We start from the raw sequence: 24,086 nt of genomic DNA, 5'->3' as shown, positions 1-24,086 counted from the left end.
GCCAGTTTAATTTTTTTAAGATACCCTTTTGACAGAATTGGTTTGCGTGGGTGTGCTGGTTCCCCACCCCCTTTTCCTTTTGAGGAGGGGGCAACTTTTTATGTTTTGTATGCTAACGTTTCAGCCCTTTCAAAACAAACGTTGCAAAGGTTGCTCAATACAATCCATATGCATTCATTCTCTTGCTTATTTTACTTATTTATTAAAAAATATTTTTATTTATTTGTCAGGAAGTGCAAACAACGAAAATAAAGTAAGCGAGGAATCAGAAACGTAAAACATAAAGTGGAAGGGGAAAAGTACAAAATAATAGCACATCTCCAAAAGAATAATTAAAGTATTGACACATACCAGGATTCCCTTTGCAAATAATGAAGAAGTGGAAAAACAAAAGTGTTATCTACTTGTGAGTTCCGACATCATTGAAAGCAAAAGTTCTATAGAATCTTAGATGAGCCATAATATTTGCTTATTCTTCCTCCTAAGTGAAATTCTCGCATTCTTTCCGTTAAGCAGGGATGGAGTTATAGGGTGCTTAGCAATACTCATTTTAGCACTTGTGAAATGTGCTGCATTGCACATGGAGGAAAGAAGGGAAAAAAGCAGAAATCTGCAGACCTGGGATGTAATTCTTTTACAAAATGCCTCTTCCTAAGGTTTTGCAACTGTACTGGAGAATGTTGCGTTCTCCCAAGACTGCCGAAAAGAAATAAATTCATATTAACCAGCATTCCCAAAGTGGAAAGTTATAATTCATTCCATCCATATTTGAAAGGATGGGTGTTAGGCTATAAGGCCACGCTCATGTTTGTTTTGCCTGTGTGTGTATTCAGAGAAAAACAGGAGAGGACAAGAGCATAAATTAAAAGCAAACGTTAACATTTGCTTGTGTGTGTGAAGGGGAAAGCACTACAGAATTCTCTCTTGTTTATATTATGGCAGGAGACGTTTACATTTTTTCCTGGGTAGAAATACATTAATTTATTTTTTAGCTTTCATTCTTGGCGTGTGGGAACTCTTGAAGCGGAAGCCACGACATATTGGCTCATCTAAAATAAAACCAAGGCGTCCACAGGGCAGCTGACAAACCACATCGATTTGCCTGCCTGTTTGCACCCGCAGCCGAAAGTCGCAGAACAGCACTGACATTCCCTCCCCCCCTTACCCTGAAGTGAAAGGAATCTTAAATATGCTGTGGAGGGGGCGAGGGGGGGGGGAGAGAAAGTGGCTTCTCCAAAGTTAAGCCAGAACTGTGGAAATCAAAAGGTAAATTTGGTTTCAAGTCACAGTCTGCTAAAGCGAAAGGCTAGCTCTTTGCTGCGCGTTTGCAATGCACCCATTTTGCAGCTCTCAAATGCTGAGTTTAAACGGGACGAGTTGACTCCCAGTTTGGATTTATATTCCCTTTCCCACCTGCCTCTCGATCTTTTAGAAACTTGTGGCTCGTTTGAGGAATTGTTCGTCTTTCTTCGCCGAATTTGAGGGTGCTTGCCTTTGTTTGACCATGTAGTTTTGACTCCTTCCTTTTATGGCCTGGTGGTGAGGCCGCTGTATCAATTCCCCCCCCCCAATCCCGAAAGAATCCTTACCTGCCTACTGTCAGGCAAATTAATTGATCAGATTTTCCACCTGCGCGGGTGTCTCCCTTGCCAGCCTGGAGCAAATGGAGACTTTACTCTTTAAGCCCAGAGCTTATTCTCTTCAAACATTGTATCTCTGACCATCATTCCATTCAGCGACGAGCAGAAAATTAAAACGCCGCGCTTTGAAAAGGGAGTGCGGAATCTTCCGATTTAAGGTATATTTGGGTACATTTCTCCCAGATTAGACTATTCCCCTTTGTCTGCGGTTCTTGCAAGGCTCTTTATAATTTCGGGAGCAGCTAATACTTAAGTAACAAGTAGCTTCTAAGTTTTAGCAAAGTGGGGGTGTGGAATAATAGGCTGTGGAAAGCTCTTGTATTAATTTCCCTTTTAGGAGACTATCTACCATGACCCCTTGGCTAATTGATCTCTCTCTCTCTCTCTCTCTCTCTCTCTCTCTCTCTCTCTCACACACACACACACACACGGAGAGATATTCCCCCCCCCTCTCACTTGCAGCAAAGTTGCATTGAATTAGATTTTATAGGGACCTTAACCGATTTCCCTCATTTGCATTTGCTTAAAAAAATTTTTTTAGCAGATGCTGGGGTTTGTTTTTTTTTTGGTTAGACTCAAGGATCCATGCTTCATTTTTGGGAGCCGGGAGGGGGGTGTTGGAAAGAAAAAAGCAGGCCAGCGCACCCCCTCCCACCCTTAATTTTCTCCCCCCCCCAAAAAAGGGAGTCTTTCGTGACAGCTAGTCAGAGTTAGAATTAGTTCAAGGAAATGTTAATAAAGCGCTGCCTCGCCTAATCCTCTTGATATCGCCAGGTATCCTCCTGTTCACGGGTTAATTGCTTTAAAAGCGGAGGCAGTATTCTGAACGGTGGGCTGCTTCACCTTTTCACAGCTGTTCCCATTGAGTGACAACTAAATCCCATGTGTAAGATGGGGAAGAGCTCAATCTCCAATTGGGAGAAAATTTATGTAAACCGCAATCCCTTCAGAATGTGCGGAAGTCATAGACTTTCTTGATTTACTCTGCTTTTCCAAGAAAGCTCCATTGTCCCCGTCCCTAAGTCCCATCAACCCTTTGTAGCCGAATATCACAGCCGAGGCAGATAGCTTGAAATATATAAATGCTATCATAGCTCTGATTAATAGCACCGCTTATGAGTCAGGTCTGATAACGCGGCTGCTCTCCACTCAATTTCAGATACCGCTAATGGAATCTGTCTTCTGCAATTGTAATGTTAGAAGGTCTAATTTGCTATGGAGCTTGGATCTGTCACCAGTAGGGGATTGCGGGGTCAGAAGGGAGCTGGCAGGTTTTTGCCCTGAAGCTTGTATCTCTCACTTTGAAAGGCGCAGCCCCCCGCCTGTTAGTGAGCTGATAGGCCCCTCTGTGGGGTTTATGCCACTTCACACAATAGAGGAGGGCTTCCTAGCCTGCCTTCATAATTGTGAAGCGAGCTCATATTTCCACAGCCCTCTCTGCTGCATAATTTCTAATAAGTGGGCTCTTTTTTTTTTTTTTAACAAATGTCAGATTATGAAAAGTTTCCTCAATTACAAAAAAAACTTATAAAACATTTAAATTGCTTAAATCTGTTTCCTGCAGAGTTTCCTCTTTTATTTTCCTTCCTCCCCCCCCCCCAGCCTCCCCCCTTCCTACCCCATACCCCTAACTTTCCGTTCCACCACTTGGCATCCGGGCATCTCTGGTTAAACTACAACAGTTGAAGCTGTAATAAAGTGCAGGTTGGTTTTTTATTTATTTAAAAAAAAGTATGTATATAGAGAGATTTTTTGGAAAAAAGCGTGATTGGGTCGTAACGTCAGCCCTGGCTGCATTAAGGAGATAGCTGCCTGCCGTAGAGTTAGGAGCAACTTCTGATGACACCATTTTGCAACTTCCGGGGGAAAATGCCCTTTGGAGTGTGTTTGCCCTGTGTGGCTGCTTTCACGTAATACTTCTCACGCGAGAGAAATCGTAGGAGCTCCGCCGTCTTCAAACTTTCTGCAGAACCGTCACTTCAAAGCAAGTGTTTTCTAATCACTGGACCTGCCGAACTTTCGCCAGGTTTCATTGGTAGAATTGGAAAAGAGGGAGAGACTTGACCTGTTCTAAATAGGATGGAGCCTTTGATTGAGCACCAGAAATTCTCCTTTGTAACCCGCCCAAACCTAGACAGCATCTTAAAAAGCAGAGACATCACCTTGCCAACAAAGGTTCGTATAGTTAAAGCTATGGTTTTCCCAGTAGTGATGTATGAAAGTTAGAGCTGGACCATAAAGAAGGCTGATCGCCGAAGAATTGATGCTTTTGAATTCTGGTGCTGGAGGAGACTCTTGAGAGTCCCATGGGCTGCAAGAAGAACAAACCTCTCCAATCTGAAGGAGATCAGCCCTGAGTGCTCACTGGAAGGACAGATCCTGAAGCTGAGGCTCCAAGACTTTGGCCACCTCATGAGAAGAGAAGACTCCCTGGAAAAGACCCTGATGCTGGGAAAGATGGAGGGCACAAGGAGAAGGGGACGGCAGAGGACGGGATGGTGGGACAGTCTTCTCGAAGGTACCAGCATGAGTTTGACCAAACTGCGGGAGGCAGTGGAAGACAGGAGTGCCTGGCGTGCTCTGGTCCATGGGGTCACGAAGATTCGGACACGACTAAACGACTAAACAACAACCCATTACTTCCCCATGTAAGTGGGTGAGGCTGTGGAGACGGCAACTGCCCACAATTCTCAGCCAAGTTTCCATAGTTAGCACAAGAGCTTGGATGGTCATCTATCATGGATTCTTTGGTTGAAATTCCTGCATTCCAGGGAGTTGGACTGCAGGACCCTCAGGGTCCCTTCCAGCTCTATAAAGCTGCGATTCTGTAAGCTTCTGGATCGTGTCCTCATTCAGTTAGCCTTTGTCAGGTAATGCATTAATTAAGTTAGTATTGCAGTGCGCACGCGCACGCGCACACACACACAAACACACACTCTGGCCTGCCTCTGAAGATGGTTTGGAAACTTCAACTGGTGCAGAATTCAGTGGCCTGGTTGCTCACCAACACAAGATGGCTTGAGCACTAAACCTGGCCCGACTGCTCTGGCTGCTAGTTAATTTCTGGGCCCAATACAAAGTTCTGTTTCTGACCTATAAAGCCTTAAACAGCTCAGAACTCCAGGGACCACCTCTCCCCGTATGAACATACCCAGACTCTGCAGTCATCACCTGAGGCCCTTCTTTGTGTGCCTCCTCCGTGAGAGGCCTGGAGGGTGGCAGCATGAGAACGGGGCCTTTTCTGCAGTGGCTCCCCGTTTGTGGAACACTCCCCCAGGGAGACTCACCTGGTGCTTCCATTACATATCTTTAGGTGCCAGGCAAAAACGTCCCTCTGTAAGCATGCCTTTGGTCTTTAACTATCTGTGGCCTTTTAGAAGTGGGTGGGATATTTAGACCTCTTGGTCTAATGCAGGGTTCCCCAAACTCCAGTAGTTTTTGGACTACTTCCCATCATCCCTGACCACTGCTTCTGCTAGCTAGGCATCTTAAAGGGGCTAGATCCCAAGATCTGACCTAAAGTTTCAGGTTTTCAGTTGCCTTAGGGCAGCCTTTCTCAACCTGTGGGTCCCCAGACGTTGTTGAACTACAACTCCCATCACCCCTAGCTAGCAAGGCCAGAGCTCAGGGATGATGGGAGTTGTAGTCCAACAACATCTGGGGACCCACAGGCTGAGAACCGCTGCCTTAGGGTCTCCAAAGGGAGGAGTTGAAAACCCAGGTGAGGAATCACTAATGGGAAGGAAGGCTGCTTTCCCTCAGGGATAATTCCCAGACTTATTTCTTATTCTGAAATGTAAATTGCCCTCTGACATGCTGTCACCAGTGAACGATCAGTGCTTGGGTGACCAGTTCACCAGCAGCCTTCTCCTCCTGCCCCCGGTGCCCCAATCCAAAAGGGTTCTAAGCTGTTCCTACGTATAGTGGACAGGAGGCATATTTTGGCCTGTCACACACCGTGCATTTAAAATGCACTTAAAGCACATTGCTCCCCCTCCCAAGAATCCTGGGAACTGTAGTTTCTTACAGCTGCTGGGGATTGTAGCGCTGTGAGGAGCAAGCAACAGTTCCCAGCAATCTCGGGGCCGAGGACAGGTGCTTTTAAGTGTATGGCGTGTACAAGGCTTTTTGAGGAAGCAAAATCTGGCAGGGAAAACCTCGCAGAGGAGTATTGCATCATTGCCCTGTCATCCCAGTCGCCCCTTTTGGGTAAGGTCAAAGTTCCGTAGGTGAAGTGCTCCTCCTCTTCCTCCTCCATCTTCCTGCCAGGCTTGCCATCACCAAGGCAGCATCAGGTGTGGTTTTGCAACTTTCTGACACCAGTCGTCAGTACAGTCACACCTCGGGTTACAGCCGCTTCAGGTTGTGTTTTTTCAGGTTACGGACTGGCAAAACCCGGAAGTACCGGAATAGGTTACTTCCAGGTTTCGGCGGTCGCGCATGCGCAGAATATTAATTATAATTTATTATTATACCCTGCCCATCTAGCTGTGCTTCCCAGCCACTCTGGGCAGCTTCCAGCAGAATATTAAAATACCGTAATACATCAGACATGCGCAGATGCGCCGAATCGCAACCCACACGTGCACAGACACGCCACTGCGGGTTGTGAACGCTGCGGGTTGTGAACGTGCATCCTGCACGGATCACGTTCACAACCCGAGCATCCACTATATACCATGGAGGGACTGTAGTGCAGCGGCAGAGGACACATGCCTGGCATTCAGAAGGCCCCCGGCATCTCCAGGTGAAAGGCTCCAGTAGCACACCTCTGGTGAAACCCTGGGGAGCTGCTGCTGGAGAGCTGCAGGCTTTACTGAGCTAAATAGTCTGACTCAGTGTGCATCAGTGTCCTGAGGTCCTTCTCAGCCCTATAAGCAATAAAACAATAAAGGTTTTGCTCATTTGCCTTCAAGCCACACCTTGGGATTTACCACGAGGGGGCCTGTTTGAGAATCGTAGAATTGTAGCATTGGAAGGGACCTCCTGCAAAGTGGGAATCACAGCTAAAGAAGCCCTGAGAGATGGCCGTCCACCCTCTGCTTAGAAACCTCCAAGGAAGGAGAGTCCACCACCTTCCACTGTTGGACAGCTCTCTCCGTCAGAAAGTTCATCCTGATGTTGAGTCAGCATCTCCTTCCTTGTCATTTGAATCCATTGGCTTGAGTCCTACATTCTTCCAGAGCAGGAGAAAACACCTTCCATGTGGCGTTGCTGTTTGCATCTATCTGTCTCGAGAGACAGCGGAGTTCACCAGTGAGAGCCAGTGCGGTGTAGTGGTTAAGAGTGGTAGACTCGTAATCTGGTGAACCGGGTTCGCTTCCCCACTCCTCCACCTGCAGCTGCTGGGTGATCTTGGGCCAGTCACACTTCTCTGAAGTCTCTCGGCCCCACTCACCTCACAGAGTGTTTGTTGTGGGGGAGGAAGGGAAAGGAGAATGTTAGCCGCTTTGAGACTCCTTAGGGTAGTGATAAAGCGGGATATCAAATCCAAACTCCTCTTCTTCACCTCCAGGGCTGAAGTCACACTGCTGGAGAATATAGCACCTGCTGTGGTTGAAGTAACTCATAACTGCTGCCTCCTGCATTGTATCCGCTGTGGTAGCAGGACTGAAGTGACCTCCCCATGGCACAAGCCTAGGCAGTGTGTATGGAGGTCCTGGGCTTCCCCCAGGTGACAAGACCCCCCGCTCCCGTGGTCCAAAGGAGAGCAGAGCAAGATGCTTGGCACCAGCTTGGCTGCAGGAATTGCTGGAAGGAGACATACTAAGTGCCACATGCAACTGCTTTAGGGAGTCCACTCCAGATTTGCGTAGGGTTTACTCCTTAGCCCATGGGTAGGCAAATGAAGCCCTGGGGGCCGCCCCCGGCCCAAACGCCTTCTCAATCCGGCCCGCGGATGGTCTGAGGATCAGTGTGAATAATAATAATAATAATAATAATAATAATAATAATAATAATTTATTTAAACCCCGCCCATCTGGCTGGGCTGCCCCAGCCACTCTGGGCAGCTTCCAATAGAATATTAAAATGCAATAATCTATTAAACATTAAAAGCTTCCCTAAACAGGGCTGCCTTCAGATGTCTTCTAAAAGTCTGGTAGTTGTTTATCTCTTTGACATCTGGTGAGAGGGCGTTCCACAGGGCGGGTGCCACTACCGAGAAGACCCACTGCCTGGTTCCCTGTAACTTGGCTTCTCGCAGTGAGGGAATTGCCAGAAGGCCCTTGGCGCTGGACCTCAAGGTCCAGGCAGAACTATGGGGGTGGAGACGCTCCTTCAGGTATACTGGACAGAGGCCATTTAGGGCTTTAAAGGTCAGCACCAACACTTTGAATTGTGCTCGGAAACATACTGGGAGCCAGTGTAGATCTTTCAAGACAGTGTTATGTGGTCCCGGCGGCCGCTCCCAGTCACCAGTCTAGCTGCTGCATTCTGGATTAGTTGTAGTTTCCGGGTCTCCTTCAAAGGTAGCCCCACGTAGAGCGCATTGCAGTAATCCAAGCGAGAGATAACCAGAGCATGCACCACTCTGGCGAGACAGTCTGCGGGCAGGTAGGGTAGAATGTGTGCTTTTATTTAAAATGCATCTCTGGGTTATTTGTGGGTCATAGGAATTCATTCATCCCCCCCCAATATAGTCCGGCCCCCCACAAGGTCTGGGGGACAGTGGACTGGCCCGCTGCTGAAAAAGTCTGCTGACCCCTGCCTTAGCCTTTTCTTCTCCCAAAGATGTCCTGCAAGACATCCATGTAACAGCCCTTCAAATAGTCCTTCTGAAGTCCAGAGATGTCCACCTGTTAGCCCATCAGAGGGCCCATAACTTTACAGTAGAGCACGTGTTGTGAATGCGTGTTTCTACCCACACAGCACCTCCATTTTTAAAGGGATCTCAGATGACAAGATGGGTGACACCTGGCTTGAGAGCAGTACATGTGAAAAGGATCTAGGAGTCTTGGTTGAGTACAAACTTGACATGAGCCAACAGTGTGACGCGGCAGCTAAAAAAGCCAATGCAATTCTGGGCTGCATCAATAGGAGTATAGCATCTAGATCAAGGGAAGTAATAGTGCCACTGTATTCTGCTCTGGTCAGACCTCACCTGGAGTACTGTGTCCAGTTCTGGGCACCACAGTTCAAGAAGGACACTGACAAACTGGAACGTGTCCAGAGGAGGGCAACCAAAATGGTCAAAGGCCTGGAAACGATGCCCTATGAGGAACGGCTAAGGGAGCTGGGCATGTTTAGCCTGGAGAAGAGGAGGTTAAGGGGTGATATGATAGCCATGTTCAAATATATAAAAGGATGTCACATAGAGGAGAGAGAAAGGTTGTTTTCTGCTGCTCCAGAGAAGCGGACACGGAGCAATGGATCCAAACTACAAGAAAGAAGATTCCACCTAAACATTAGGAAGAACTTCCTGACAGTAAGAGCTGTTCGACAGTGGAATTTGCTGCCAAGGAGTGTGGTGGAGTCTCCTTCTTTGGAGGTCTTTAAGCAGAGGCTTGACAACCATATGTCAGGAGTGCTCTGATGGTGTTTCCTGCTTGGCAGGGGGTTGGACTCGATGGCCCTTGTGGTCTCTTCCAACTCTAGGATTCTATGATTCTATGACAGGTGCCTGGGGAGACTTTTCTGTGTCAGAGACCCTGGGGAGTTGTCGCCTGTCAGAGTGGGTGACATTGGCCGATGTTGACCTGTGGTCCAACTCAGTATGAAGTAGCTTCCTGTCCTCACTGCGCAGATGCAAGAGCCCCCAAGGGAATTTTACCTGATAGCCCACCAAATTTTAAAGGTTGCGGCCCAATTCAAGAAGTGAGAAAATGCAACATGCAAAGGGGAGACATCGGCTCGAATCTTTACTTGGCTATGAAGCTTACTGGGTCAGTCATACTTACCCTAACTCACCTCTCAGGGTAGTTGTGAGTTCTCCTGAAAACTTTTGTTATTGGGCAGGATATAAATATATAGAATAAATAAATTAGTAATACATTAAATCAATGGTTCCTGATTGCTGGTCAGCAGGGGGGGTCCATAGCACCGTTCACATAACAGAAACAACCAAACAGATATCAAAATTTTCAAAAGTAGGGGGTCCGTGGCTTGGCTTTTGAAAAACAGTACTTAGTTAATTGGGAACAGCTGTATTAAATAAATGGTGTCAGCTTTGCAAATAGCGATAAACATTTTATTTCAGCATGCTTGCCCAGGCGTGCAATTTTAGGCACCCATATTTATTTTAACCAATTTCTACCAATTTTTACCTGTGTCTTTTCACGATAATTATTTTTGCATGTAGGTTTCACCTGTGTTTGATCTGCAGTTTTCTTCTCTGTGTGGCTACTTCGAAAGTTTTTTGATTGAGTGGTTGAATAAATCTTCCAAAACAAAACGAATAAATAAACGTGTTTCTGGAGCCATCTCACACATTGGCCCACGGCGCTTCGTAGCTCTTGAGAAAATGTTTCCTGGCTCACTTTTCTAGCTACTGCTCATTTTAGACTTCTGAAAGAATTTCTTTTAAATAGCGGGAGAGTCCCCAATTCTTGTTGGTTTGTTTGTTTATTCGTAGAGCTGCTACTAATGGTTCACTTCAGGTGAAAAGGAAAGAGACCCTCTCTTTCAGGACAGATAACAAAAAGGACTTCATCGCACCTAGTTAAACTGTGGAATGAACTCACGCCCTCCAACCTAGATGGCTTTAAAAGAGGATTAGACAAATTCATGGAGAAGGAGAAGCCATTGATGGCTTTTTCCCAGGATGGCTAGACTCTGTCCTCCCCAGTTGGTGTCAGCAATGCTTTCCAATACCAGATGCTGGAAACTTCAGGAGGGGAGAAGGCTCTTGTGTTCGAATCCTGATTGTGGGTTTGCCACACAAATCTGGTTTCCCGCTGTGAGAACAGGAGGCTGGACCAGAAGGACCATTGGCCTGATGCAGCAGCGTGTCTTCATCATCTTCATTTTTTATTTGTATACCGTCTTTCTATCTTACAATACTCAAGGCAGTTTACAAGCTGAAGAAACAAAAAATGTACATCTAACGCAATACAAAAATGTGATAATAAAACGAAACTGTAAAATAAGCAACCTACATCAAATAAAGTAACATTCAACAATCATTAAAGGTAAAAAGGGACCCCTGACCATTAGGTCCAGTCGTGGCTGACTCTGGGGTGGCAGCGCTCATCTCACTTTATTGGCCGAGGGAGCCGGCGTACAGCTTCCGGGTCATGTGGCCAGCATGACTAAGCCGCTTCCGGCAAACCAGAGCAGCGCACGGAAACGCCGTTTACCTTCCCACCGGAGTGGTACCTATTTATCTACTTGTACGTTGACGTGCTTTCGAACTGCTAGGTTGGCAGGAGCTGGGACCGAGCAACGGGAACTCACCCCGTCGTGGGGATTCGAACCGCTTCTGATCGGCAAGCCCTAGGCTCTGTGGTTTAACCCACAGTTCCACCCGCGTCCCTCTAATGATTAGAACAGTTACTAGAATAGTACAAAGTAATAATATCAACATATTAAAGAGAAATCCACTCAACAGTTACAATAAATACTTTCTAAACTATAATCAATAAAACAACGGCAAACCACAGTACATAAAATAATGCAATACAAATTGAGAAGCAGAGATCAGAGGGTGGAGCAAGGCAGGTGGAAAAAGGCCTTGCCTGATGGAGTCTCTCCCCTCACAGTGTCCTTATTGGTAACTGATTGTAAGACTTTCCTGGATCAGGCTAGAATTGGTGTCTGATCTAGGGGGATGTTCTCTGTGCATAGGGCATTTGTGTTTTTTAGGGATCAGGGCAGAAGGCGCCACTGGCGTGTTGTAGTGGCTATAATGTTGGAACGTGATTTTGAATTTTTTCAACGTGTGCTTATTACATATAGACATTGTTGTAAACCGCTTCGATATATTTTATGATATAGCGATGTGCAAATATTTTTATAAATAAGACCTTGAGCTGGCTCCCTGGATAGAGCGCAGAAAAATTACAACCTATTACATTGCTTTATCGCATATTTCAATGCTGTTTTACTGTGTATTTTTAATTACATATTTTGATTACAGGTCTTTTATATTTTAATGCCTCTGTTTGCATACTTTAAAACTGCTTAGAAGTCCTTTTTTGCCATGAAGTGGTATATAAATTAGGTAGTTGACTAAATGAAGCAAAATGAAGTAAGCATTGCCCACCAACCTTCCTTATTTTTCTCCATCCCAGATGTGGAGGCGGACTGACTGGACTTAACCGTCCAGAGGTCCTTTACCTTTCCTTACCTACCTGTCCCAAAGTCCATTAAACTGAGCCTCCCGGTCAGATATCTGTGGTTGTTGTTGTTGTTTGTGCTGTTGTGTAGTCCAGGCCTTAAAAAGGGTTATTGTGGGAGTCAACACAGTCTCATAGCTGACCCCCATATTTTTGGAACAGCAGCATTAATGTGTGCCTGGGTCAAAAGTTTTGGGGTTGCTTTTCTTTAAGAAGCAAAACCTTTGGCAAATATTTGGGGGGGAGGAAGTGTGGTACAAGAACCCAAACCCCTTGCTTCACGTCATTTTTTTGTGCAGGGAGGGGGCAGAGAGCAACAATCACCAACATTTCAGCAGTTAGCTGCCATTTTGGAACGCTCCAGAAGGAAGCCCCATGTGGACACGCTATCAACTGGGTCCCTGTTGGTGTGGCGGTCCGCCATTTTGTTTCTCTCAGAATATTCCTCAGGAAGAAGCTGCGTTAGCGTAGCCGGGAGGGGTCAGTGAATTTCATCCTCGGAAAGCACCGAAACATTACACCTGACAGCCTGCGAACAGGACCACAGGGATTTGGGGCTGGTTTTTGGCGCATAGCCAGCCTGCGCATGGCGGAAAAACAACCCCAAGACCCTGTTCTCTCATATAAAAATACCAATAAACTGTCATTAACATTTTGTGCAGGCCTGTCAAGTCATGTTTGAACGCAACCTTAAGGTAAAATAAAAATAAGACCTTGCATTGGGAGGGCCTGAGTTGGAGCAAGATCGTGGTGAGAGCACTTTAAACTTAAAAAAAAAAAAAATTCCCCCCAAAGATCTTTATTGAAACTTAACATATATGCATAATAACCAAAATTCCCAATGATTCCCTCACATAAAATATAATATCTAAATCACAACAGCTGCATAATTATACACTTAATTATAAAACCCACCACCCCCTACTTCCCTTCCACGCATGAAGTATAAACTATTAACAGATAAAAGGGAGAGAGGAGGACTGGCATTACCAAATCTAAAATTATACTATGAAGCAGAATGTCTGGCGTGGCTAAAAGAATGGATTATATTGGAAAACACTAGTACAGTGGTGCTCCGCAAGACGAAATTAATTCGTTCCGCAATTTTTGTCGTCTAGCGAATTTTTCGTCTTGCGAAGCACGAAATCCCATAGGAATGCATTGAAAATCAATTAATGCGTTCCTATGGTCAAAAAAGGTCTAAACAAAGCCAAATTTGGTACAACAACAGTTTATTAACTGCTCTTTAAAGTCACACATACTGTAAAGAGCAGTTCAAAAACTGAAGGGAAAATAAATTAACTTTATAAACAAAACATGTCTTTGTTTTTAGACGTCGCGAGACGTTTTCGTCTTGCGAAGCAAGCCCATAGGGGAAATTCGTCTTGCGAGGCAAATCGAAAACGGAAAAACCTTTCGTCTAGCGAGTTTTTTGTCTTGCGAGGCATTCGTCTTGCGAGGTACCACTGTATTTTAAATCTAGAAAGTTTTGACAATAGGTACCTACCTAGCGTACGAGAAGGTTAAGGTACATAATGGCTTCAAAAATCATATACTCTGAAAGCACTTTAAACCTTTGTCCGCTCAGCAGTCCTGGTGGAAATTGAGGACCCTGTGTTTATGGTATTCAACCGTTCCAATGGGAGATTCCCCCCCCCCATCACCACCACCACAGTTCGTATCTGAAGAATTGTGCATGCAGAACAAACTTAGCTGGTCTCTATGGTGCTACTGGACAATTTTTTAATTTATTTCGATTGCGTCAGACCAACACGGCTACCTACCTGAATCTAGAACCGCAGTCCAGTTTCATCCTCGGTCCCCTCAACCACACTTTTGCTGAACCCGGGGCTGCTGCAGGATGCTTGGAAACTGATGTGAAAGCTATTGCAACGGGTGTTTTTGTGTGTGCGTGAGAGAGAGAGAGCACTCCTGTGCATGCACAGAGTCTCCAGTCCTCACTAGCTCTCTCTGAACTCTCAACCAATGGATCTTGCTTCCCCCAAGCATTTCAGAGCTGAACGCTTGTAATCAAGAACTGATCCAGAAGTCCAGATTAAGGCATGTTTTCAAAAAGACCCCAAACAAGGGTCTTGCAGTGGGTGCGTCCCCCCAGAAAGGTATATTTTGCTGCTGCTGTTTTGGGTTTCCAGGTGGGTGGGGGCGTCAGCCCAGAAGGACAACGAAGGCTCCTTCAATTTTGTTTTTCCGTGTGAGGGGTGGGTTGTGTACGAAGAGTTGTTGGAGGAGATGGTACATTTTCTTGTTATCTGTGTTTGCAGGCTTTCTGGCAAGCATGCTGCAGGAATCTTTGCTGTGGGGATGTTTTCGTTTTCTCGCCTCACATGGCAGTGGTCCATCACGGCAGAGGTTTTCAGCTTAAACAATCTGTTTGTGGGGCTGCTAATGGCTCTCTGCGTGCGCTTCCGGGAGGCTGCGACCGCCAAGGAGAGATCAAAGGTAGACCGCTCGGGATCAAAAGCCATCACGATAGATTATTTCCCTCCCCACCTACACCATTAATGGAAGCAACCCGAGCCTATAATAATAATAATAATAATAATAATAATAATAATAATAATAATAATAATAATAATAATAATTTATTTATACCCCGCCCATCTGGCTGGGCTTCCCCAGCCACTCTGGGCGGCTTCCCAAAAAAATATTAAAATACTGTAATACATCAAACATTAAAAGCTTCCCTAAAGAGGGCTGCCTTCAGATGTCTTCTAAAAGTCTGGTAGTTGTTGTTCCCTTTGACATCTGTTGGGAGGGCGTTCCATAGGGCGGGTGCCACTACCGAGAAGGCCCTCTGCCTGGTTCCCTGTAACTTGGCTTCTCGCAGGGAGGGAACCGCCAGAAGGCCCTCGGAGCGGGACCTCAGTGTCCAGGCAGAATGATGGGGGTGGAGACGCTCCTTCAGATATACTGGACCGAGGCTGTTTAGGGCTTTCAAGGTCAGCACCAACACTTTGAGTTGTGCTGAGAAACGTACTGGGAGCCAATGTAGGTCTTTCAAGACTGGTGTTATAAGGTCTCGGCGGCCGCTCCCAGTCACCAGTCTGGCTGCCGCATTCTGGATTTCAGCCTTCCCAGATGTTTGGACTACAGACCTCATCAGTGCATGGCCGTGAAGGCTGGGGGTGATGGGAGTTGTAGTCCGAAACATCTGGAAGAAGCTGAGTCTGGGAAGGTTTATCTCGGGCCGAACAGCACATGATGCTTTAAGACACCTGGAACAGACCAAACTGTCTGCTACTGAGTCAGACCATTGGACATCTAGCTCAATAGTGCCTGCCCTGACTGGCAGCAGCACTCCTGAGGTTCAGATTGACCTACCTGGAGGTGCTGCCAAGTTTTGAACCTGGGCCCTTCTGCATTTAAAACAGATGCTCTTCCACTAAACCCGGATTTGTTCCTGTAGGAACGCGGGAAACCTCTTCCTACTGCCTAAGACTGCTTGTCCATCTAGCCCAGTATAGTCTGCTCGGGCAGGCAACAACTCCTGTGAACATGAGAAGAGCTCGGCTGCCGGATCAGGCCAAAAGCCCATCTATCCCATCATCCCTGCTCTTATTCCCAGAGACTTCCACAACACCTGCTACCTGAGCCTCTTTCTAAACCCAGAGATGGCTGGAAGGTGGCACCAGTGCTGTAGAATTCCCTCCCTGCTGAAATATGAGAGACTCCCATCAGTGTCGGCATTCCGCCGGCTCCTGAAGACGCAAGCCTTCCCTTGAGCAGAATTTCTTGTTTTATTGTTTCAGCTGTTATTTTCACTTGTTTTACTTGTTATGCGTTTTGTTTTTAAAAATAATTCATTGTTTATTTTAAGTATCTTTTTAATGTTGTGTGTTTTAAATATGAATTTATTTTATAGCTGTAAACAGTGTAGAAGCCATTTTTGCATATAAACGGTATATAAATTAATAAACGATAATATATGTGCTGCACCAATGAGAGGCATTCTCTCTCTCTCTTTCTAATTAATTTCTCTGATTATGAGAGAAAATGAGGTGGTGGGATTTTCATTTTTTTAATGAAAAATGTGGTGCATGAGTTGAGATGATACTGCCCCAACAGTTTATCTCTGTAGCCTGTCTGAAAGGTGGTGCTTTGTCCTGGATCTTAGGCAAGTCAATCAAAAAATTACATATTTTTTTTGTATTTTTGTAACAACTTTCAGGCTGTCCTCGTTTTTAATTTTTGAAACATTCACACCAAAGGCCCATTTAGTCTTATTTCCTTCAGTGGCCAACCGGTAAAAACAACAGTCTTCTCCCTGTTAATCCCATTTAACCTCAGTCCCTGGTTATTAGGGATGGGGGCAAATTTCAATTCAGTTCACCTCTGAAAAGCGATTTTACCTAATTCACACTTTCAGAAACACTATGGCAGGGCTGTCCAACCGATCGACCGCGATCGACTGGTCGATTCCCGGGATGTTAGAGTCGATCACAGTCGATCGCGGGCTCTTTTTCCTTTGCGGGGGAAAAAGAGGATCCAGCCCCGCTGCCTTGCGCTGTCCTCCATTCGCGCACGATCGGAAGATGGAGTTTTCACTCCGAGGCTGTTTGTTTCCTGATTGATAGTTTGGTGAGAGTTTTTTTTTCCCTTTCCCCCCTAAAGAAAGCTCAACATTTTATACCTGCCCCTGTAAAAAAGGCGAACAACATTGACTTTCCTCCCCACAGAAAGTTCAACAACTTTGACTTTCGTCCCCCAAAAAACTCAACAACTTTGACCAAATCTCAACAACTCTGATCACTGCCATATTTTTTTTCTGTGAGTAGATCGCAGTCCCTTGGGAGTTGGACGTCCCCGGACTCTGGTAACCGAAACACAGTGATTCTTTGAAATTTGCACTTCTCTGAAATGTGCAATGCAATTCTCCAGCAAAGCATAGCGTGCACAAAAATGCATATATTGGACTGAAGTGTGTATAAAAATTCACAGATTAGTGAGGGGGAGGGGAATTAGGAATGCATTGTATTAGGAAAATGTCTTTTCAGAAATAGTAATAACAATACTGCTACTAATAAGAATACAGCAATTTATTTATAGCCCATCCATCTGACTATTATATTTCTATATAAAATTTTCCCACAAGCATCTGGTTGGCCACCGTGGGAGCAGGAAATTGGACTAGCCAGATCCAGCATGTTCTTCTTACGTTCTGAAAAAACAATTTTAAAAGCCACGATTAGATGCTCCTTTTGTTTCCTTTTTGCAGATCTGCAAAGCGGGCGCCTTCTGCTGCGGCCTCAGTTTGTGCAACCAGCACACCATCGTCGTCTATGTGATTTGTGTCGCGCTATGGGTTTTCTCCTGCTTGCTCAGGGAGAGGGTGAGTACCCACAATGCACTTTGGAAAGAAGACTTGGGTGGCTGAGAGAGTCTAGGGATGAGCGTGGCCAGACACTCTTCGCAGTCTTCTCCCTGTGGCGCTGTGGTCTAAACCACTGAGCCCCTTGGGCTTGCCGATCGGAAAGTCGGTGGTTCAAATTTCCACGACGGAGTGAGCTCCTGCTGCTCTGTCCCAGCTCCTGCCAACCTAGCACTTCGAAAGCATGTCAGTGTGCAAGTAGATAAATAGGTACCGCTCCAGCGGGAAGGTAAACAGCATTTCCGTGCGCTCTGGTTTCCGTCAGTGTTTCATTGTGCCAGAGGTGGTTTAGTCCTACCGGCCACATGGCCCAGAAAAACTGTCTGCGGACAAACGCCGGCTCCCTCGGCCTGTAAAGCGAGATGAGCGCCGCAACCCCAGAGTCTTCTCAGACGCAGGCAAACTCTTGGTCGGCATTCTTCTCAAACGTGAGAGGAACACAGCCCTCTTTCCTGCCTCCCCCAGGCAGGGGAAAGAGATAGACAGAAGCGTATTTACATGCTTTTATTTCTGTCTTTGCAGCGTTACAAAAAACGTGACTGCTCTCTCCATATTCCAGCAGTGTTGTGACTAACACTTCCTGTACTTCCTAGTACAGCTCATATTACACTGTGAGGTAATTCCGGTGCTGCGCACTGTGAAATGACTGCCCCTCTGTTCCCACAGCAGTCCCAACATTCCCATCATGTTTACACTTCACGCTAGGACTTTGCAGCTGCATTGCTTCATTATCGTAACAACCTTTGACTGGACTTAACTGTCCTGGGGTCCTTTGCCTTTTACCTGGGCATGCAGAAAGGGGCAGAGCTTGCCACCCAAAGTTGCAGGAGGGAGATTCTAATAGCTTAGAGGAGGTAACTTGGAACTGGTCCCGTGCAGTGCAACTGAGCGAGTGCAAAATGGAAGACATCTCTGGCTGTTCTGAGGAAGTGCTATTCCCCTTGGGACCTGCCCATAAAAGCAAGCCTACATTGAAGGGTCAGGGGGTTTGCAGTTGGTTCCAGGAACCCCCATTATTGTGAGGGTGGTTTTGTGATTTTTTTCCCTGTCCTGGGAGAGAGCCAAAGTAGATGCGTGGAGTGCTGGGTGAGAGCCAGGAAGCTGGCAGGTGTCTCAGAAGGAGAAAGAACTGGGAATAGTCCGTATTCGTTAGTATTAATGGTTTTATTCTGTGTTTTTGTAACATTATTTGTTGTTTTAGTTTTCTATACGCTGCTTGGAAAGGTTTTTTTTAACATATTAAAACCATATATAAAAATACAGCCCTTATGTTTTTATATCTGTTGGAAGCTGTCCAGAGTGGCTGGGACAACCCAGTCAGATGGACAGGGGACAAATAATAAAATCATCATCATCATCATCATCCCCATTATCATTTCAGACAGCAAAAAATTGGTCTCTGTTCCCAAGGACCTTACAATCTAGAATGGGTTGCTTGTATTAAAGTGCAGTTTTTTAAAAAACAAAACAAAACAACAACAAGCATGCAACCAGTTTTCAAAGGTTCGTTGCCCCTGAACATGGAGGTTCTGCTTTGCTAATAGTTATTGATAAGCATCTTCCTTCAAGAGCTTGTCTAACTTTAGCCTCAGAAAGAATGCAATAATCCTTTCAGTTGCCCTGTTAGCTGCGTTTTCCTGTCACAGTAAACTGTGGTTTGCCAATGTTAGGCTTAGTGGGATGTCTGAACCATGGATTGTGAGTTCTTCTGCTCCCAAAAAAGCCGTAATGTGAAGCCAAGATTTGTTCTTTACTTACTAATTATGGTGTGAGCAAAAGAAATGATAGTCAGTGCTTCAGACTAAACGCTAAGCTGCAGGCCATGGTTTGTGGTTCCGCTCACCCAGTGGAGAGGACAATCTGTAAACTGTTAACCATGGTTTACTGTGACATGCAAACAGAACTGTTGTCTTTTACAGTTAGACATACACCCATTCTCTTCTGAATCCTTCTGTGCTGCTGTGTCCTGGCACTCCAGAGCTAGAAAAATAAATGGGATCAAGCTATTGACGAAGAGCATGTTGTGTGTGTGTGGGTGGAGGACAAGCCTTAGCTATTTAATTTAATTATGGGCAAAGGGGGTTGCAGGTGGAAAACCAGCCAACTCTGATCATCGCAAAGTGGTTTATCTCCGCATTGCAGCGTTTCCCGCCACCCATGGCACAGTTTCAGTGGCGAAACGCGCCACAAACATGATCTTTTGGGGAGCCTCTAATATTATTCGCTTCACTTTAAAAATTCATCCTGTCATGCAGAAGAGATCAGAGCGATGTCATTTCCCCCGAGTAATCCACGGAGATGGTGCCATTTTCAACATCCCCTTTTCGCGGGGACTTAACGTGCAAATTGAGAGATCAGTTCTGTGTGTGTCAATATATATATATATATATATATCTCCATATGTTTCCTTTGCCTTTCCTCCCCAACCCTTGATGTCCGATGGCAAAGTTCCGGCACGACCCCACCAAAATAATCACCATTGTGCAATTTGACATTTTATTTTATTCTTTTGGTGCAGGAATTAACCCCAGGCCACATGCTAAAGTTGACTTTCTGCTTCCTGGCTGGCTGCCTGCCGTATCTCTACCTACCTGCCTCTTCCTACCTCAACAAAGCGCGCTGGACCTGGGGAGACCAGACAACCCTTAAGGGATTTACGACCCATCTTCTCAGGGAAGAATATGGAACCTTCAATTTGGTAAACCGGGGGTTGGGGGGAGAGGGGCTCTCTTCCGGAGAACAAGATTTCTCTTCTGTATCTTGAGTCCGCGTGGCTCCGAATCTTTTAGCCGCACAGCCTGGGATCCTAGTGGCAGAAGAGCTTTAAAAATTGTTATTTCTCAAATAGCGGTTTCGTAGCCCCTGTGCTGCTTCTTCGGGGTGGCTAAATCGCTTGATAGCTAGAGAAATAAATGTGATCTCCCTCGTGCCGTTTAATCGTAGTTATTTTGTTCCGAAGGGAAAATGAGCAGGCCGGTGAGGCCGTCACAGCTGTGGTGTGACACTCTGCTCTGCTCATGTCAATGGAAGGGGAAGGCTGAACATATGCAATGAATTGGAGGCATAGCTGTCAACCGTCCCGTATTTAGTGGGAAAGTCCCTTATCCCAGCGCCGTGTCCCGCTGCTGTCCCTTATTGATGATGTCCCTTAAATTTCCCGGGTTTCAAAGGAAGCAGCTCCTCTCCCTCCCTTCTTGCCGGCCAGGGAGGAGGGAGGCTCCAACTGTGTTGCTTGGCTGCGTTGCTCACCCAATAAGGAGTCTAAGAACGACTGGGGGGTGGAGCTTGCATGCCTTGTGCCGATCAAATCGGCCGCGTTGCTGGGGACTCGCCTTTGCTCAGCACTTCCCAGCAGAGAGGTGACGGTGGTTTCCCCTGCTGCATCCCCTTTGCTGGGTTGCTGTGCTGTGGGAACCACCGCTTGAAGCTTCGTTTGGCTGCTGGCTGGGCTTTCTGCCTTTGGCTCGGAGGGGCTCAGAAGTTGAACATACAAAATCCCTTATTTTGGCTGCTGATCCCTTATTTTCGAGGCTGCTGGTCCCTTATTTTCAAATCTGTAAGTTGACAGCTATGATTGGAGGTGCCCTGGGCAGGGGGTGTCCAACAGATATCCAGCTGCTAGCAGTTTCCAAAAAGGTAGTGGATTCGGTCCAGAAAATGAGGATAAATCTATCAAGGGCTACGAGCCAAGATGGCTCGGCTCTGCCTCCACGGTTGAAGGCAGCAGTGCTTCTGAGCATTGTCTGGAAACAGCAGGAGGGGAGAGGGCTCCTGTGTTCGAATCCTGCTCCCTGGTTTCCTACAGGCATCTGGTTGGCCACTGTGAGAACAGGATGCTGGACTAGATGGGCCGTTGGCCTGATCCTGTAGGATCTCCTCACGTTAGTTGGGTCAGCACCAAGTGACTCTGAGGAAAGTCCGCGATAAGGGAGGACCTGGCAGTGGCGCAAAAATTTATGTGTGGAGAAAGTGCATGGGGATTTTTTTCCCTCTCTCCTTTTCTAGAACTTGGGACCCTCCGATAAAGCTGAATGTTGGCAAATTCAGGACAGGGAAAATAAAGTGTACTTCTGCCCATGGCGTTGGCTCTGACAATATGTAGCAATGGACTCCATTCAAAATCCTGGGGTTAACCTCTGGAAAAAGGGGGCAGAAACCTATTGCAGCATTTGTTGTTTTTTCTTTTCTGTGTAGGCAAAATTAGAGAATGGATCGAGTATGGCTGATATATTGCTGTAAGTGGATCATTTAATTTCTTTCTTGGTCTGGGAGGGCTCATAACAAAATCCTACATTGGTGACTTCTTTTTTTTCTTCTTGGTCAAAGAGACAAACGACTTCCAGACTTTTAGAAGGCAGCCCTGTTTAGGGAAGCTTTTAATGTTTAATAGGTTATTGTATTTTAATATTCTGTTGGAAGCTGCCCAGAGTGGCTGGGGAAACCCAGCCTGATAGGCGGGGTATAAATAATAAATTATTATTAGTAGTAGTATTATATGTATATCCTTTTTTACTGCTAGGGACTCAAGACAATTGATAAAAACAGGAGCTGCTAAAACATAGGGAAAATCATTTAAAATCCAATTAAACATTGATAAAATTATATACACACACACATCATACAAATAATTTTAATAAAAGCAGCATGGCACACCAACCCTTTCATGAAAAATGGTCCGTTCCCCAAAGCACATTGGAATAAAAAGGTCTCCATCTGCCGGCAGAAGGATAACAAGGAGGGAGCCAGGCTGGCTTCTCTAGGGAGGAGTTCCAAATTTTTGGAGCAGCCACACAGAAGGCCCTGGGGATTATTTGGCTGCAGCAGGCAGCAGCAATTTGACTTCCCACAATACCGCTGGTGTAATAACATTGTTCCAGGGCAGGGATGCTCAGGATGGTGGATCTCCGTGAATTCTCACACAGTTGACTGGCTTCATACCTCCTGGAACCAACGTGCAGATTGGAACTTCATTATCCACTGGTCTCTTCACTTCCCAAACATTTTGACATGTCAGATGTATCGGAATGTACAGTCATACCTCGGGTTACAGACACTTCAGGTTGCGTTTTTTTGGGTTATGGACCCGCCAAAACCCGGAAGTACTGAATTGGGTTATGTTAAGTTGTGGGTGAACATATCAGACGACACAGCGATTCTTCAAACAGCTCTTGTTTATTCACAGGCCAGAACAGAACTGAACTGAAGGGTTCAGTCAGCCTGCTTATATAGAGCTCCAGTACAACGTAACTGTAACAATTTTCTAAAACTATCCAATCACTGAATGTCACTTTCAATCCCTTATTTGCATAACTATCTACAGTATCCCCCTGCTGGACCAGGGTGAGAACTTCAGTACATAACAGGTTACTTCTGGGTTTCGGAGGTCATGCATGCACAGAAGTGCTAAATCATTCTTTGTGTATGCGCAGAAGCGCCGAATCGCAACCCTTGCAGACACACCACTGTGGGTTGCAAACGCTGCAGGTTGCGAACATGCACCCCGCACGGATCATGTTGGCAACCCGAGCGTCCACTGTATTTAAAAATGAAAATACTGATGTAACGTTGGACATGCATGTTTTGAAAGAAGATGAGTTTAACAATCTTTAAACACATTTTTGAGAGGAATAATGTGCAGATGGGGACACGGGTGGCGCTGTGGGTTAAACCACAGAGTCTAGGACTTGCCGATCAGAAGGTTGGCGGTTTGAATCCCAGCGACAGGGTGAGCTCCTGTTGCTCGGTCCCTGCTCCTGCCCACCTAGCAGTTTGAAAGCACGTCAAAGTGCAAGTAGATAAATAGGTACCGCTCCAGCGGGAAGATAAACAGCGTTTCTGTGCGCTGCTCTGGTTCGCCAGAAGCGGCTTAGTCCTCCTGGCCACATGACCTGGAAGCTGTATGCCAGCTCCCTCAGCCACTAAAGCGAGATGAGCGCCGCAACCCCAGAGTTGGTCATGACTGGACCTAATGGTCAAGGGTCCCTTTACCTTTAATGTGCAGATGAATATGGCAATTGGACGGTGTAGATGTCTGGGAAACCACAGTTGAATTTGATGCAGGCTGCGTCACTTCACCCTGAAACACCGTGGGAACCAGCGGCCAAATATTCATTGGAACCTCGGGCAAAATACGTCTTTAAAGGGTGGCCCAGGGCAGGTGTCAACTGTGGGCCAGGCAGGGTCCCAGCAACTGCCCAAGCCTGCCTTGTTGCAAAACCTTGTTGTTGTTTAGTCGTTTAGTCGTGTCCGACTCTTCGTGACCCCATGGACCAGAGAACGCCAGGCACCTCTGTCCTCCACTGCCTCCCGCAGTTTGGTCAAACTCATGCTGGTAACCTTGAAAACACTACCCAACCATCTCGTCCTCTGCCGTCCCCTTCTCCTTGTGCCCTCCATCTTTCCCAACATCAGGGTCTTCTCCAGGGAGTCTTCTCTTCTCATGAGGTGGCCAAAGTACTGGAGCCTCAGCTTCACAATCTGTCCTTCCAGTGAGCACTCAGGGTTGATTTCCTTCAGTATGGAGAGGTTTGATCTTCTTGCAGTCCATGGGACTCTCAAGAGTCTCCTCCAGCACCATAATTCAAAAGCATCAATTCTTCGGCGATCAGCCTTCTTTATGGTCCAGCTCTCACTTCCATACATCACTACTGGGAAAACCATAGCTTTAACTATACGAACCTTTGTTGGCAAGGTGATGTCTCTACTTCTCAAGATGCTGTCTAGGCCTGTCATTGCCCTTCTCCCAAGAAGCAGGCGTCTTTTAATTTCGTGGCTGCTGTCACC

General features: G+C 46.2%; 1 protein-coding gene across 1 annotated transcript in view; it reads left to right on the top strand.

Annotated features, from left to right (window-relative positions):
- Positions 1-24,086, top strand: part of TMEM260 (transmembrane protein 260) — a 61,026-nt gene that overhangs the window by 20,512 nt on the left and 16,428 nt on the right. The window contains exons 4-7 of the mRNA XM_081911419.1: positions 14,197-14,374; positions 17,151-17,264; positions 19,822-20,001; positions 21,498-21,538. Coding sequence (XP_081767545.1) covers positions 14,197-14,374; positions 17,151-17,264; positions 19,822-20,001; positions 21,498-21,538 — 513 coding nt within the window. The remainder of the gene's footprint in view (positions 1-14,196; positions 14,375-17,150; positions 17,265-19,821; positions 20,002-21,497; positions 21,539-24,086) is intronic.

The sequence above is a fragment of the Podarcis melisellensis genome (assembly GCF_964234715.1).
Source record: "Podarcis melisellensis genome assembly, chromosome: 1".
In the NCBI taxonomy this organism is placed as follows: Eukaryota; Metazoa; Chordata; class Lepidosauria; order Squamata; family Lacertidae; genus Podarcis; species Podarcis melisellensis.
This window is presented reverse-complemented; position numbering and strand designations above follow the sequence as displayed.